The sequence below is a fragment of the Thermobia domestica genome, chromosome 6 (assembly GCF_964235325.1).
Source record: "Thermobia domestica chromosome 6, izTheDome1.hap1.1, whole genome shotgun sequence".
Lineage (NCBI taxonomy): Eukaryota > Metazoa > Arthropoda > Insecta > Zygentoma > Lepismatidae > Thermobia > Thermobia domestica.
This window is the reverse complement of record NC_137459.1, coordinates 56,923,609-56,939,885: the sequence shown is the minus strand read 5'-3', so window position 1 is coordinate 56,939,885 and position 16,277 is coordinate 56,923,609. Positions and strand designations below refer to the sequence as shown.

The 16,277-nt window shown below is 36.0% G+C and overlaps 1 protein-coding gene across 1 annotated transcript in view; it reads left to right on the top strand.

Annotated features, from left to right (window-relative positions):
• LOC145688015 (uncharacterized) overlaps positions 1-12,432 on the top strand; it is a 79,380-nt gene extending 66,948 nt beyond the window's left edge. Inside the window, exons 16-17 of the mRNA XM_081761684.1 lie at positions 6,808-6,983; positions 8,685-12,432. Coding sequence (XP_081617810.1) covers positions 6,808-6,983; positions 8,685-8,909 — 401 coding nt within the window. The 3' untranslated portion in view covers positions 8,910-12,432. The remainder of the gene's footprint in view (positions 1-6,807; positions 6,984-8,684) is intronic.
• Positions 12,433-16,277: the final 3,845 nt, after the last annotated feature.

Below are 16,277 nucleotides of genomic sequence, written 5' to 3'. Positions count from 1 at the left end.
TCCTAAATTTCACCGCATGTTTTAAGATTCCAACTGGCACTCTGCAATTGTTGCCATGGCTCGTGTTTTCTAAATTTATTACATTTTTTTTTTAAGAGTTGTGATTTATCAGTTCATGAATAGTGTTGGGATAAGCATCCAGCAATCTTTCTGAATTTTGAAGACTTGCCATGTAATTATTTATTTCCTATACCTGGTCTTCAAAAACTCGTTTACTGACATGAATCATCGCACAACGAAACAACTCCAACTTTGCATTCAGGTAATACCGAAGACGTAGCTTGTGTAGTAGATGAGACGAAAAATAAAATGAAAATTTACTTGAAAAAGGAAAACGAAATATGATTGTGTGAAAATCAAGAGTCTTTTGTTTTGTTTTATATTTATTTCTTTATTGTATATTTATTTATTTATTTTCTATGGCAATTTTTTAGCTAGTCAGATAAAAAAGTCATTCGTTTTCTAGCGATTGTTGTCGATGGTTCATGGTTGTAAAATTTATAATCAGTATTGATCGGGCACTCAATTAGGTTACACCTCTTTATAAAGAAGTTACCTGTTTTCATATTATGTTCATGGCAAAAACAATGTTGTGGGAACAGTCATATAATGCCTCTTTGATATTTTCTAGCATTGCTGCTTTTTCTTAAATGTTGCATTTATTAAAAATATTTTATTGTATTTCGATTGCGCAGCATGTAGCCTACATTTCCTGATAATTTGGTGTTCGTATAACACCAATTTGTTATAATTTCATTTGTATTTCTTTACGTCACATAGGTCCATAGGTTCTTCATGTATTCTCGTTTAAAATGAATAATTACATTGCAAGCCTTCAAAATTCAGAAAGATTGCTGGATGCTTATCCCAACACTATTCATGAACTGACAAATCACAACTCTTAAAAAATGTAATAAATTTAGAAAACATGAACCATGGCAACAATTGCAGAGTGCCAGTTGGAATCTTAAAACATGCGGTGAAAGTTAGGAGTGTTGCCAATTTGAAAGATCGAATAATGGACGTTTGGTGCACATTAGAAGCAGTCCTAAATTCACACTGGTTAATTATAGAACAAAAATAAGCATACCATTGGCTTTTTGGGAAAATTTGCTATTAAAATGAGGTGTCACATTCTATGGTTTTCATTTTTAAACTTCACTTTAATTCAAAATGGCGGATTTCAAGATGGCTGCCATCAAGGATACCCTTACCGTATCACTTCTCTCTAGGCATAATATGTATTATCGAAGCGTTTATCCACTTATTATCATTAATACGCGGGTTAGAAGCGGAGGTAAGGGACTTTCGCACGTAGTAAGTGAACAATTAAGTGCCTGTAACTTTTCCCCAAATAGGTGTATCTCAAAACTAGCTTCACCATTGTCTTCCTAATTAAATTCTAGCCCGAAATTATGTATCATATTACCCCATTCCCATTTAAAAAACTTGACCTTAATTCAAAATGGCGGATTTCAAGATGGCTGCCATCAAGGTCATACCTACCATACAACTTCCCCCTAGGCCTTATATGTATCTACATGGTTGTTCTTTCATTAACGTTACGTTTACAAAGGTTAGTAAGGGACTTCTGCAGTAATCTCTAATAACCACATCACAACTCTTAAAAATTATAAAAAATAGAAAACATGCACGATGGCAAAAATTTCTGTCATCAAAAATAATACATATATGTCCTCTATCAGGTAGAAAAATTTCATTGAAATCGGAGCCGGACAATTGGGTGATGTCCCTTGTAAGTAACAAAGTTTATTGCGTTCCGGGGTGACCCCAGCGAAGCGGGGTGAACGCTGCTAGTAAATAAATAAAATGTGTTTTGGTTTCAGGCGTTCTATATAAGAAGTGTTTATAACACGCTAGGAAAATACCTCATATCAGGATAGGAACAGACAAATCCATACATATTGTATTTATTCCATATTTAGAGAATGTATTACTCATTTCCTAGATTAATAGTCATTAATTATTTTGTGACAAACATACATTAATAATTGCATGCAATCTTGAAATCTCATTTCCCGAAAGTTGCCATTGTATGTATGTTCCCTTTTTAGAGCTAATTTTTCAATTGTTCTTTGTATGTGAATGACAATCTTTATTATTATTATTATTTCTGTGCCACGTAACCAATTTGCAATAGTTATAAATATTATTAGAGTTTACCGAAAAAAAAAAGTCCAAAGGTGAGACATATACGTATCGATGGATCTCATTCAACTAAACAAAACGATATGAATGAGTATAAATAAATTCACATTCGCAGTTTTTTCTTTCTTTTTTTTGAAAATCGAGATCAATGGATTTTTCTGTAAACTTGAAAATTAATTGATGCTGCACGATAACCACGTGACCTATTAAGATGAAACTGATCCTGAAGAATGGACTAATTAAGTTTTTCAACCTGACGCTAACAAGATGACAATGCACAGTATAGTTAGTGAGATACAGTCTAAAATTATGATTAACTCTTGCATTTTAATTTTTGCTTAATGTCCAAGGATTAAGGCATATAATGTCAGTAGAACACATCGAGCATCATAAATTGGCATGATTAAGGGTACATTTTTATGCATATTTCTTTCGAGGAAATCAAGGACGAATTTTTATGGCTTTAAAAAGTGTATCATTCGTTGCCAACCTGAGGCAGTTGATAGTTTTTATTGTGCTAGAATAGATTATATTGTAATATCCCTCACGTGGTTATATTTATAAGCATCAATATGTGTTTATTTATAAACAAACCTACGTGCTCTTCTACGAGTTACTACATGAAGCAGACGACAGAAATCTTCGTCAGCACTTGGTCTTGTGCTAGAAGAGGAACACCAACGCTACTGCTGCTCAGAAGAAGGTATAAAACTGCAAGCATCACCACAATTGACATCAGTTTCGGCTGCTCAGTTCCCCTCTCTTAGCTTGCTCGGAGCTCTGAGAGGTCCTAACGTAACCCAAACCTTCTAGTTTGCTGGAGCTCTCAGGCCTCTTGCCCACTAATCTTGCCTGGAGCATTGTGGACCGCTTTCCTAGCTTGCGCGGATTTCTGAAAGATTTCTAACCGCATCCACCGACCTTGCGTGGAGTTTCGTGGCTGTTCTCTCCGCTCAGCTTGCCTGGAGCACTGAGACTCCTAACCCGCTTTCCCTTAGCTTGCGTGGAACTTTGTGGGGAATCTTCCCTACACAGAAAAATGAAATGTTGAAACAACAGAAAATGACTACCACTTTAGTGTATTAACACTGTGTTAATCCAACACCAAGGATATCTCCTTCCTAGCATATAAGAGAACACTAGTTTCTAGCTGTGAGAATTTGCATTACTTTTTATTGCTTGGTATGAGCAAAACTTTACGCAGTATATTTGGCATTCATATTAAACAGTGAATAACGTTCTTTTTTTCTGTAATCGGTCACAATAATAGTTTTGTAAACTTGTGAATTGCCTGAGAACAGTTACATGAGTAGCAGTTCTGCCATCTTCTGTTCTTACGTGCTAAGACAAGAATAACACAAGGAAAACAGATGGCAGCACTGTTATTCATGTAATTGTTATCACAGAATTCACAGGTTTACAAAAGTATTATTGTGACCGATTACAGAAAATATAGAACGTTACTCGTAGTTTGGTATAAGTGTCAAATATACTCGTCAGGCTTTGCTCGTACCAAACAATAAACACGAACGCAAATACTCACAGCCAGTGACGAGTTTTATTTCTGACATGCTTGGATGGCGATAGCCTTGGTGTTGAATTAGCATATAAGTAATACGCTAAAGTGGTAGTCATCTTGTGTTGTTTTAACACTTTTTTTGCTTTGTAGGCTGCCTGGGTCATTGAACACCTATTATTACTGAATTCTGTATTGGTCTTATGATCACAATTATAGTGACTCTGTGTTATATTGTTTTATAAGAGAAACTTTTTTTTTTTTTTGTAATAAAAGAGGGAAAACCGATTCCCGTATGTAAATTGCTCTCTACCTTCTACCTCAACAAGGTAATTTTACAATATTTATTTCCATACTGTACATTGAAAAATATTGTAAAACTTTGTCTCGTATAGGATTTGTGGGTAGAGCATTTAATAAAAAGAGCGTCCGGAATTGATCTCCCACTACCAATTTTATTATAAAATTTCCACTATAAAAGTATTTGGTCTAGGAATTAATTCGTGCGAGTGGACAAGAGATGGCGCAACGAACGGAGCGTCCCACAGTTCCGTGTATCCACACATGTGTTGCAAACCCCTGTCATCGCGTATCGTTCGTAGTATAGGGCAGTGGATTAAAGCGTCAACAACACCAGTTTGTAGTTAAGTGAACATGGCGCAATTTGTGCCTGATAAAGTGTTTTTGCGGGGTGTCCTGCTGCATTACTTTAACATGCAGAAAAGTGCGACTGAAAGTCATCGTATTTTGGTGGAAGTGTATGGTGACCATGCTCTAGCTGAGCGAACGTGTCAGAAGTGGTTTGCACGGTTTAGAAGTGGTGATTTCTGCTTGGCAGACCAAGAGCGAGCTGGACAGCCAAAAAAATTTCAAGACGAAGAATTGACAGCATTGCTCGAGCAGGATTCGTGTCAAACGCAGGAACAACTTGCAGCAGCATTAGGCGTTGATCAAACAACAGTCTCCAAACGCTTGAAAGCCATGGGAATGATTCAAAAGATGTCACATTGGGTTCCACATGAATTGAAAGACAGAGACGTTGAAAGACGAAAAACCATTTGCGAATTGCTGCTTCAACGACAGAGCAGAAAGGGGTTTCTGCATCGAATTATTACGGGTGATGAGAAGTGGATCCATTACGAGAACCCTAAACGAAAAAAGGCCTGGGTGAAACCAGGTGAACCAGATCCATCACAACCAAAACGAGATATTCACTGTGCAAAGGTTATGCTGTGCATATGGTGGGATATGAAAGGTGTGGTGTACTATGAGCTGCTGCAACCGGGTGAAACTATGAATGAAGAACGTTATCGACGACAATTAATGCGTTTGAAGCAAGCTCTGGCCAGAACACGACCAGAATGGGAGAACAGACATGATAAACTTATTGTTCAACATGATAACGCTCGCCCACATGTCGCAAAACCGGTCAAAACCTATTTAGAAAATGTCGGATGGGAAGTTTTACCCCACCCGCCGTATTCACCAGACGTTGCTCCTTCGGACTACTACTTGTTCGATTGCATGAACAACGATTTGATTGGACAGCGGTTTACTTCTTCAGAAGATATCGAAACATGGGTCTCTGACTGGATCGCTTCCAAGGATGAGGACTTCTTTCGCCACGGAATCCGTACATTGCCTGACAGATGGGCGAAAGTGGTGGCTAGCGATGAACAATATTTTTCTTAAGGTATTTATGTATTTTGTGTTTGTACTACAGCTTCAATGTGTGCGTACCAACCGCACGAATTAATTCCTAGACCAAATATTTCCACAAAATACTGTACAAATTAATCCCTCTAATATCAAAGGTTAGTTATAGGTGGTCTTTGACCGTAAGGTCGCAGACAGGATCTCCAACAGAGCCCGGAAGCAGGCTAAGAGGAGTGGAATTAAGTGCCGAAAGCTTTGAAGCAAGCAGTGGGTAAGTTAGATGGCCAACAGAACCCCGAAGCAGACTAAGCGGCTGAGGTTAGGATTCCCAGTCAAAGCCCCGAAGCAGGCTAAGCCAGGAGAAAGGATAGGTGTAGTCCCGTAGCAGACTAGAGGCCTTGGGCTTAGGTTACCCCTAAAGTCCCGAAGCAGACTAGAGGAGGGTCACCAGAAAACTGGTATCGAGCTGTCTTCGTCCATCCAATTTATAGGGTCCTTTGGGTGGCGGTGGCGCTGCTGCTCCGATGTCGTCTTCTGCTCCGTGGGAGGGGCCAGAAGCCGTCGTCTGCATGTGACTATAGATCTATCTGGTGGGAGATCCCCGTGCCGAACCACGTGGTGGTGTTTGTAAACACTGATGCATGGAATTGTTTGTTTACAACATCACATAGGATATTACAATATACACTTTTAAAAGTAATATATGGCATCTATTGTTTTATTTTTCCTAACAGAGACATACGATTAACATTGGCGTACACACTGCTCGTAATATAACGGTGCAAAAGAGAAATGTGTGTCTATTGGACGTTAAAAATATGAACATTTGGAAAGCAAATAAATCATAATGGAAGAAATACCAAAAAGAAAAACTTTTCTCCAATTTATTTTTAGATTGATATCTTTTCAATTACATAGTGGCTAGAAAGTCTTAAACGACAATATTTCCCAGACGCAGCATTTAGACGAGGCATATGAAATGAACACGTCAACACAGTTTATTATTCTATATTGAGAATTTCAAAATCTGGTTTGTGTTCTGAAAATCCAGGTTTCGTGTCATCTCAGACGAGGATACCCACTCCAAGGGCTGATGCGTACTGTTCTCGCCTTTTGTATAAAATGGGTTGGAGGAGTGGGGAAGAAACAAAGAAGAAGGAAATGATGGAATGTTCTATTCGTAGTGTGTTCTGGTGTTCATTACTTTTCTCATTAATTCCATAATATGTAGCCACCCTGTAGAGAAATTTATTTCTTTGCTAATATAATATTTTATTAACCCTTTCTTAGTAGATCGTGTAAGATGGACAGACACATAGCAATCGAACAAGTAAAACCATATTCCAGTAAGCAAATAGATATAACTTTGGGTCCAAATGTTGATTACAATGGTAAATACAGAATACGTATTTGCGAATATGTTTTCACAGCATTTAGTTCAAATAAATGTATTCACTCCTTTTCAGCATTAGAAGCTCAATTAGAAGCGAATCAGGCTGAGCAACAATCTCTATTAGAAAGATGTTTGTCTAGTAAATCAGAAAATGATCGACTTTGTAATTTGACGGCGGAGCTTCGTCGGAGATTGGAAGAAAGCCAAGCTGCACTACACGAATTAGGGCGAGAGAATCAGTCATTAAAGGTAAGTTAATTGTAACAGGATTTCATTAGAAAAATTATCTTACGCAATGACATTACCGATGGATGTATTTCTTTTTTCTTCTGCGTCGTGTTTAATGCTTACTTTTCGATTGCAGTAGCTGCTGTTGTTGTCAGGAATATGCAAAGTAGTTACTTTCTCTGTGTTTGTATGGAGATACATTAGTTACGTTGCGTTGTAATCGATCAATATGTTTCTAGTCTTCTCAGTTAAGGTTAAGTCTATCACAAGTATATCCTTACTACGTATTTTTGAACTGGGGAACGACAAATGTCTTATAATATTAATTCCTTTATATTATTTTATTAATTGCTTTATATTATTTCATTCAAGTTGCTTCCCACTTGTTCTCATGATGCTGCGCGAACGCCTACTAACAACACTATCTCCCCTTCCCCTCTAGTGGTTTCTGACCAGACCTAACTTTGCTTGACTTCCATAATCTTACAGAAACCGACAGACTTAAGCATTTAGGGTATTGGTTTAACCGGTTTGTAATAATACTTTCTAAACTTACTTTTTAGACTTGTATTATTTAGTGTTTATGTTAAATAATAAGTTAGAAGTAAGAAGTACATAAACTATGAAAATAATTAGTAAGTATACCGTACGAGAGTACTTATCTGACAGTAACATACTGTTGTGAGCACAGTAGAAAAGTTATATTGTTCATTCAAATTTAATGTGGTATTAAATGGAAACCTGTTCAACACGGATATAATGATACTGTGGAATTCGTTGGAAACAGGTTTCCATTATAGATGTATATATTTAATAATGATTTCCATAACTATTGAGATTTACATTTTGAGACACACAATTAGTATTATTTTTTTCTACCCGAAATCAATTTTAGATTTTTTACAGAATACTTTCTAATTTTTATTCTAAAATGGACATATAACATGCTCACTCCTTTTGTGTAACGTGGTCTTCCTTTAGGGTAAATTCACAGCAGCTTTGGGTGCATGACTGGCATACCTCATGACATGACCAAAGCTAAGGTTTTTGTAGTTCATGAAATACCTTTTTGGGTCGATGTACAGTATTCTTGGGAAACTAGCACTGGAATGAATGCTTGGAAGTAGAGAGTTCATTTACTTGATCATCTATGATTATCAAACTATGTAAGATTAGAAATACCGTTAACCACTACTTCACACGTTAATTACATATGTGAATTACAAGTTAATTAATATGCATTACTGTAATTAATTTGCAAACTTGTGACAGTAAGTTTTTATTCACCCCCAGTAATAAGCTACTGGGGGATTTTATTCCAGAAATCTTCAATGAAGGGGACTTTCCCCCCTTTCCTCAGAATTTTGCATCTTTCTTTCTTGTTGCGCAGTTAGCTATAGCTCAGCAAAAGAAGGATATACGGTAAAACCGGCCAAGTTGGTTGCCTCCTGGTATTTGTTTAATGTGGCCACATATCTGCGGAACCATATACGACTTAATAGTCGTATGGTGTTTCTAAGTTGACCATTTGTATAAGTCGTGTGAATTACAGTAACATATATATCCTGTTATTCCCATATAATAGCAACAATCAATTCCAATTTGTACGCGAGATACAAGGCTTGCGGTTCTGTGAACGTTTTTGCTTTAATAAAGAACACTCGCTTTCCAATAAATTTACATTCTGTTCAAGTAACCAAATTGATTTTCTTCAAATTTCAGATGGAAAAAGCAAAATTAATGGGTCAAAAATGGACTGAGGATGATGAAGTGCAAGACTGTACGCTGTGTCACAAGACATTCTCCTTGACTGTGAGGAAACACCATTGTCGTAACTGTGGACAAATATTTTGTAATGATTGTTCGTCAAGAACAGCTGCGGTTGCCAGTAACAAGAAACCAGTGAGAGTTTGTGATACGTGCTACAATGAATTAGAAATCAAATAACAAGCATTTTGGTAGAGAGTACATGTTAAAATAAATGCATTACTACTGCATTTATAGACTTGCCAATGAGAAATTTGTGCTTTAGAACAAGATACTGCAGTGCCTATTAAAAGAAGGAAACAAAAAATACTTGTTAATACTAACCAGTGTTTATTATCTGCCAAAATGTGTGCCGATGTTTTTAATTTGTTACGTCTTGTAACTGTATCCAATGCCTTAGAAGGTTATTTGTTTTTACTTATTTTCTTTCAGTTCTGTGTTTCTCTATATTTCTTTGACTTTGCCGTGCATGAAAGGAGTAAATAAAAGTTAGGAGGCTTAGTGTAAGATATATCACGGGATAACTTCTACTTTTGTAGTAATGTTTTACTACAGTCTCATAGTGCATATACGTACATTTACTTCTTTCGAAACGAGACTGTGTGCATATTCTCTTCGTTCTGTGCACACAAGGTATTGCTTGCTTGCCAATGGGAAATAAGAAATTGCCAGTTTTTAATATTTTTTTTTCTTTCTTCATGATCTCAAGGATCTGTACCTGTTACAGTAGCGATCAGGAAAGTAATATTCTTTGTTTTGATAAAAATGATTGGCTAGATTTTTTTTTAAAAGCATGTGATTTATTGTAATTAATAAAGCGAAAGCTGCGAAGTTGGCCACTTCTGTAACTGGCAGTCGTATAGTGTAAGGTAGGTAGATCGTGTAGAAATAATGGAAGCCAACTTACATAGGTTTCACTGTATACGGATTAGCGTAATTACGTACGTAGCAGTTGGGTTAAAAAGTTTCATGTATGGTCATCGGCAAGAGAAGATAGCATACTTCATATACAATTTCAGATGAAACCTGCTCTTCTGTCGATGGTTCTATAGTACATACGATTCTCGTGCAAGGCCAATTCGCACAATCCATTCGTTTGCCAATAAATTTGAATGTCTGAGAGATTGCTATAGGAGTAACTAAAACATTAAAACTTGAGTAACTTGGCCTTATGTTTGGAACCATGAAAGAAACTGTAATTGTATAAGTTGGTTTTGTATGAAATTGAAGGCGGCCAACGTAGACAGGTTTCATTGTAGAACAATTTGTATCTTATCTTTCTTCGTGTTTCTGTCAATACTTTATAAACCAAAGTAGAATATATGAATGTGATCAAATTTATGCTTTGTTGTTCACAGCATAGTTCGTACCCCAATGTGTTCCCATACTAAAATTTTAATGAAGTCAAAGTAGTGATCATAAGTCCTCCCATTTTCTGCTAGACAACAGAAATTAGAGCTTTGTTGCTCTTTTATGCTGTTAACCTGTGTGTGCAAGGTGGATGAATGAGATGCAACAAGACCACAATCTGCATAGTTATATTTTCTGATTGAAAAACACTTACAGATTGTGTATCTTTCATAACGTAATTATTTTGTAAAATCCAACAGCAAGGTAAAAACAATCTTTTTTTTTATTTATTTATTTTTAGCAAATTTAATTTCAGTTTTTGTGTGGGCTGTGTAACTGTGAGATGTCATCTATAGTTACTGCTTATGAAATAAAACTGCTATATTGATAAGCAGTGAAATGAACTACTGGAAATACAATAATTGTACGTCCTCAAAATACTTCCAGAAAAGAATGAAAGAAAAAGAAAGTGTGGTGCACATGTACACTAGTCTTGTAATGAAACGTATCAAGTTTGAAGATGAGAATTTCTCATCTACGCGCAACTTGTTTATATATATATATATATTTATATATATATTAAATGGTATATTTATAGTTAAAAATTTATATTTTCCATAGGCAATGGTGTATGTTCATGGGCAGCTTCATGGACAGATATATCCTAGCACTTATATTTGTTATGGTAGATGCCGCCATGTGCTCTTTAACATGACTTGTAATTTTTATTACTGAATGTAAATATTGTTTCTGAAAGAATTCATTATAACTAATACATAATTATCACCAAAGATAGTTTTAGTGTGTTACGCATTAAACGTAAGACATATATGTAATTGGTACAATTTAAGCATTAAATCGTCATAATATTGAATTAAAAAAAAAAAGTGCAGCTAGATGCATAACAAGCAATACAGTACTAGCAAAAAAGTCACGTGTTGTTAATTCCCGAAATCTATTTCGTTTAGTGCGGTATCGCTGTTGCTAGTTAACGGTTCTTCATTGGATTTTGATTTACTTTCATTACAAATTTGTGTGCTATCATAAGTGTAAAATACCGCTAATTGTAGCATACACAATATAACAAATGGTAATTCAGTGAAGATCATTTTATTCTGGTCCATCTGTACATGTTTTTGTTACAGCTTTAATCAGTTGATAGTTCTAAATCACACTAACGGATTTGGATTGCTCAGATTACAAATGTGACTCTAAACTGTACATTTATGCTTCGTTGTAACAAATATAAGAGTAGTCATAATATAGTGGTATTATATACGGTAGACTCCCGAGTATTCGGCGTAATGTGGCGGAAGGGCAGACCGGATAACAAAAAAGCCGGTTAGGCCGGAGTTCTATAAAATAGTCTCCTCCATAGTCACTACAACTTTTTTTCGTTTATCACCCATTTTCAAATCTTCATTGTAGTACAGTTAAGAAAACCCCCAAGCATATCCCAAGTACAATTTACCCCAAAGAAAGTTAAGCATATCCCAAGTACAATTTACGAATATACTATAGTACGCACTGTACAGTTATAGTCAGGAACAATGGTAAGCATACTGTATTGAGATTCGTTACATACCGACGAAACAATGAACAAGGAGCAGAACGCTGCTCTTTTCCTGTCACAATTTGTATTTTGCACACGACACGTAGGAGGATCGTAGCAGACGCTCGCTTCCAATGCCTTGGCAATATTGCCAATGCAACGCCTTGCCTTCCTTATTTAATTACGGTAAGAGAAAACTAGGCCGAATAATCGCGAGCCGGATACTTGGGAGTCTACTGTACTAATTGTATAACCACTGTTTTTTTGTTTGTTAAAAAAATATTATTTTTTGGTTTATTTTCTTTTAGCTCAACATGTACAAGTGCATCTGCAAATTGTTGACAAGCAATGTGCTTGTTTTGTTATTTTTGTGCATGTATGTTTCGAGTGTACGTAGACTTTATATTATCAATGTATGTATGTGTGTGTGTTTGATTGTTCTTGTTTTTTCATTCACATTTTTTACTTTTTTATGTTGAAAAGAAATAATAATCCAGTATATATGTGTTGTTTTAGTTATGTAGCTGTGTTGAAATCGTGACAATTCCGTGAATGCCAATAGGTCTTACTAATTGTGATAATTAAAATTATTATCAATCTTTATATACATATAAATACATACATATATATATTCTTTTTGTGTTTGTTCAAGGAACAAAAATCTGTTTCCAGAAATATAACTTCAAGCCAGAAATACTACCTGCATATTCAAATTGTTCAATTAAGTAATACCAACGTACGTTGCTGATACTTTTATTGTATTTTTTCAAGCTACTAATAAATATTGAATTATTTTGGAAACTTATCTGTGTGATGCTTATTACGAAGGTTGTTACAAAAGTCGTAAATCTAACTATGAGAGGAGCAGCTAGGAGTTCAAGTGTAGTATGACCGGTACTTCTCAACATAGCCCTTGGCAGTTTAAAGAACTTTGCCCATCGATGAACAAGTGCATTTATGCCACTGGTAAAAACAGTTTTGTGGAAGAAGTACAGAATGTCATCTGTGGCACACATGATGCCATCGATGTGAAAATGAACACCTTTCAACATCTTTTTGATGTTTGGGAACAGTCGAAAGTCAAAAGATGAAAAATCGGCGAATAAGATGAATGGGAACCAATTTGAAGACGCAGTCGTGAATTGCTGCTATGACGACGACAGATTTCTGTCTGCAGGCATTGTTCTAATGGAGATACGATTTTGTCTGTTTCTTACATCACCTTTTCTGCTGAGGACACTGATTTGACCTTCTTTGGAGAAAAAGATTTAAAGTGTTATCACTACCTGGAACTCTGTTTTGACTTGGGTTAGTAATGGTAGACTCACGTCCTATCTAATATTATTAATCGAGTCAAAAGGGAATCAGGATTTACCGGAATAGGTGAAAATTAACCCTTGAAGTGTTGGTCAGGGGTTAGAATTTCTGATACCCATCTCACTAAAACTTCTCACATTCCCAAATGATGGGAGATAATTCTGTCAGCGCTTTCAGTTGACAAACCAATAGTCTTAACAGTCTGCCTGATGGTCAGTCTGAGATCGTGTATGACACTGTCATAGACTTGTTCAATGTCCCCTTGTGTTGTATTTCAACGGGCCCTCCTGGCCGAGAATCATCGTTAGTGCTGGTTTCCCCGTCCTAAATTCAGCTCCCCATTTCTTTAGTGTGGCATAAGCAGGCGCGCTATCGCCTATTGTAGTGAATTTGTCCGGGTGGATATCGTACGGCATCAAATCCTTCTAATGGAAATATTCAATAACAGATCTTTCTTTGTTTCTCCATTTGGTCAATAGTTGTTTACTCTATCGTCTTCCTCTACTTGCAAAATACACAGAAAGAGTAAATATTAACACCAGAATTTGTATGACATTTTACGAAGGTTCAATAAACATGTCCTAAAAGTTTTACATGTCTAGCTGCAATACTTGTTAGACTTGTAACTTTTGTAACAACCCTCGTAGACTGTGGTGTATGTGTTAAAGTGGAAACTTCTATGGTACTGTAATGGGTTTATTTCTTTCCAGGGAGTAGTTCTGTATATGAAGTACTTTACGTAGAATATTTCATAAATCTTATTATAACATATGAGAGGCAATTCAACTCAAAAATTTAATCCCAAAAGTCGAAATCGGCTTTGGTTTTGAGCTACGAATCTCGCAACGAGTGAAAAATAAAACTTCAATACTACACATCACTAGCACTAATTGCTTTAGAGAAACCGGTGTAGAAGATTTGAAAGTCATGCTTGAACCAATACTGCCTAATTTAAAATATTGGAGACACTGAGGAAGAAATTTAACCAAAGGAATACAAATTCTTGACTAACCTTCCTGGAAAAGATATATCAATAGAAGAAAATAAAAGATCCCTGCGTAGTATTATTTTATATATATATATATATATATATATATATATATATATATATATATATATATAATACTAACTATTGTTAGTTACTTGCAGAGAGTTACACTATTTGTCTGCAGTTTACCCTTTCTCAATTAGAGGTATCTTTAGAATATTGGATAGATACAATTGGACGCATTTTTGAAATTAAAAACTGTTGCAGTAGAGTCGTTACTTGTATCCGTATGGGAAGAGACGTAGAGAAGGGTTATGCTAAAGATGATTTGACACATTCATTCTATGAAATATTGACTGTCGTAGTTTCCAGAAGGAGTGAGTATTTATCCTGATACCTGGTGTGAAGTGATTCAAGATGGAAAAGGTGCTTTCTCGAAGATCTAGTGAGAGGGTGTGGGAAGTTTGATGCAGTGGGCAATATAGAAGGAGTAATGTTCGAGAATTTTCAGTTTTTCGTAGTAAAAGTGTAAAGCGGACATCTAAGCGATAAAACTATGAGGGTAGATCTGAGAAATATTTCATACATGTTAAGAACAGTTTTAGATTAGAGTCTCCAGGTTTCCCCAGAAAGTAATATTAGAAGATTCACCAAGAGTGAGTTTTGCTAGTGATTGTATTTAAGTGCGGCTTCCAACTTAAGATGTGAGAAGGTACCCAATATATTTTACGGTTTTAATAGTGCAAACCGTGTCTTGAAATTTCTCCATCTTAATAAGCTTTTTTATAAGAGAAAACATGTAGCAGTGTCACAGTTGTACACCAGGTGAAGGAATTGGGTTTGTATGGTGTGATATTTTCTCAGTTACTGCTTAAATCAGAAGTAGTGGTAGATTTATACCACCACCGGTTTTAGTAGAGAGAGAGTAGAGATGAAATATATTGTTGCGACGCTTAATTGATTACAGAGAACCTTTTCTCGTTACCGAAACTAGTTGATTTCTACCACTTCCAGTTTGAAAAAATGAAATGTGACCCTCGAGTTTTACGTTCCACGGGTATGCCGACTAGACTAAAGGAGACTGTGATGATGAGAAGTGAATGAAATGGTGGAATGAAGAAAGTGGGAAGAAACGGGAGAACCCCGAGGAAACCCACGCACACGGTGTTTGTCCACCACAAAGTTCATTTGGCGCGAGCTGGGATCGAACCTGGACTCCATGCACCAGAGGTGAACGCTCTACCACTGAGCCACCGAGGCCCTACTCCCGGTGTGATAAGCGGGTCAAGACAGGAGATAACACCTGTTGTTAGAACGCTAAATCGATTCCATAAAACCACTTCTTGCTATCCCCTAGCATATTTATTCCATGTAGATCAATATTGAAACCGGATGTCTTAGTAGATTTCTACCATTTCCAGATTTAATAGAGACTTAAAGGTGGAAATGAAATGTGTTGTTGAGGTGCTTAATCGATTGCTCGCAATCTCCTCTTCCTGTCTATTATAGTTTCTACTCCATAACGATCAACGTTAAAACCGAGAGTGATTGATTTCGGCTACTTTCGATACAGGTTGATTATTAGTCACCATAAACTGGTACATCGAAAGAAAGTATTGAAAACAGTTTCTATATTTGAGCATTTAGGTTGGATAATGTTATTTTGCTATGTCAAGAAGTTTAGTACCCGAAGTGTAGATAAATATTAACGGAGCAGGACTGATCAGAAATCTGTGGCAAACATGATGTATGACAAGGGAAGTAAAACAGATCTATAATGTAGATTGTAAAAATATGGGAAATGAGAGTCCTGTTGATATTAATACAGGCAAGACCATAAATAAGGAAAAGAAAATTCAGATAAACTTAACAAAATTCACCTTCCAATCACATAAGAGATAAGGCAGGATGTTAGTAGCTTTTTCAGATCAAGCAAATAGATGTGATATTGAGAGAGATTGTAATTGGATATATTATTTGTTACTCATAGAAGCTGATTGTTAATGCTAAAAGTGAGTCTAAAACCACTTTGCTACATGTACGAAGTAAGTTACGGTCTGTAAGGTAAGAATATAGGCTCACAAGGTTCGTTCCAGTTTTTTAATACTGAAATAAGAAATTAACAAGGTCGGACAATAAGAAAATAGTGTCTGATAGCTTCTACGATTCTCGTAGGAATATAAATTTATTCTCTGCTGTAGGGTTTTAAAACCTGTGCGAGGAATGCATGTAAAAAATTAATAAAATAAAATAATTTGGTACGAGGAAGTAAAAGACAGTGACTTTCCGGAATATGACATCCATACTTCGTCACTATCTCATTATGTACGACAGTGAAAAT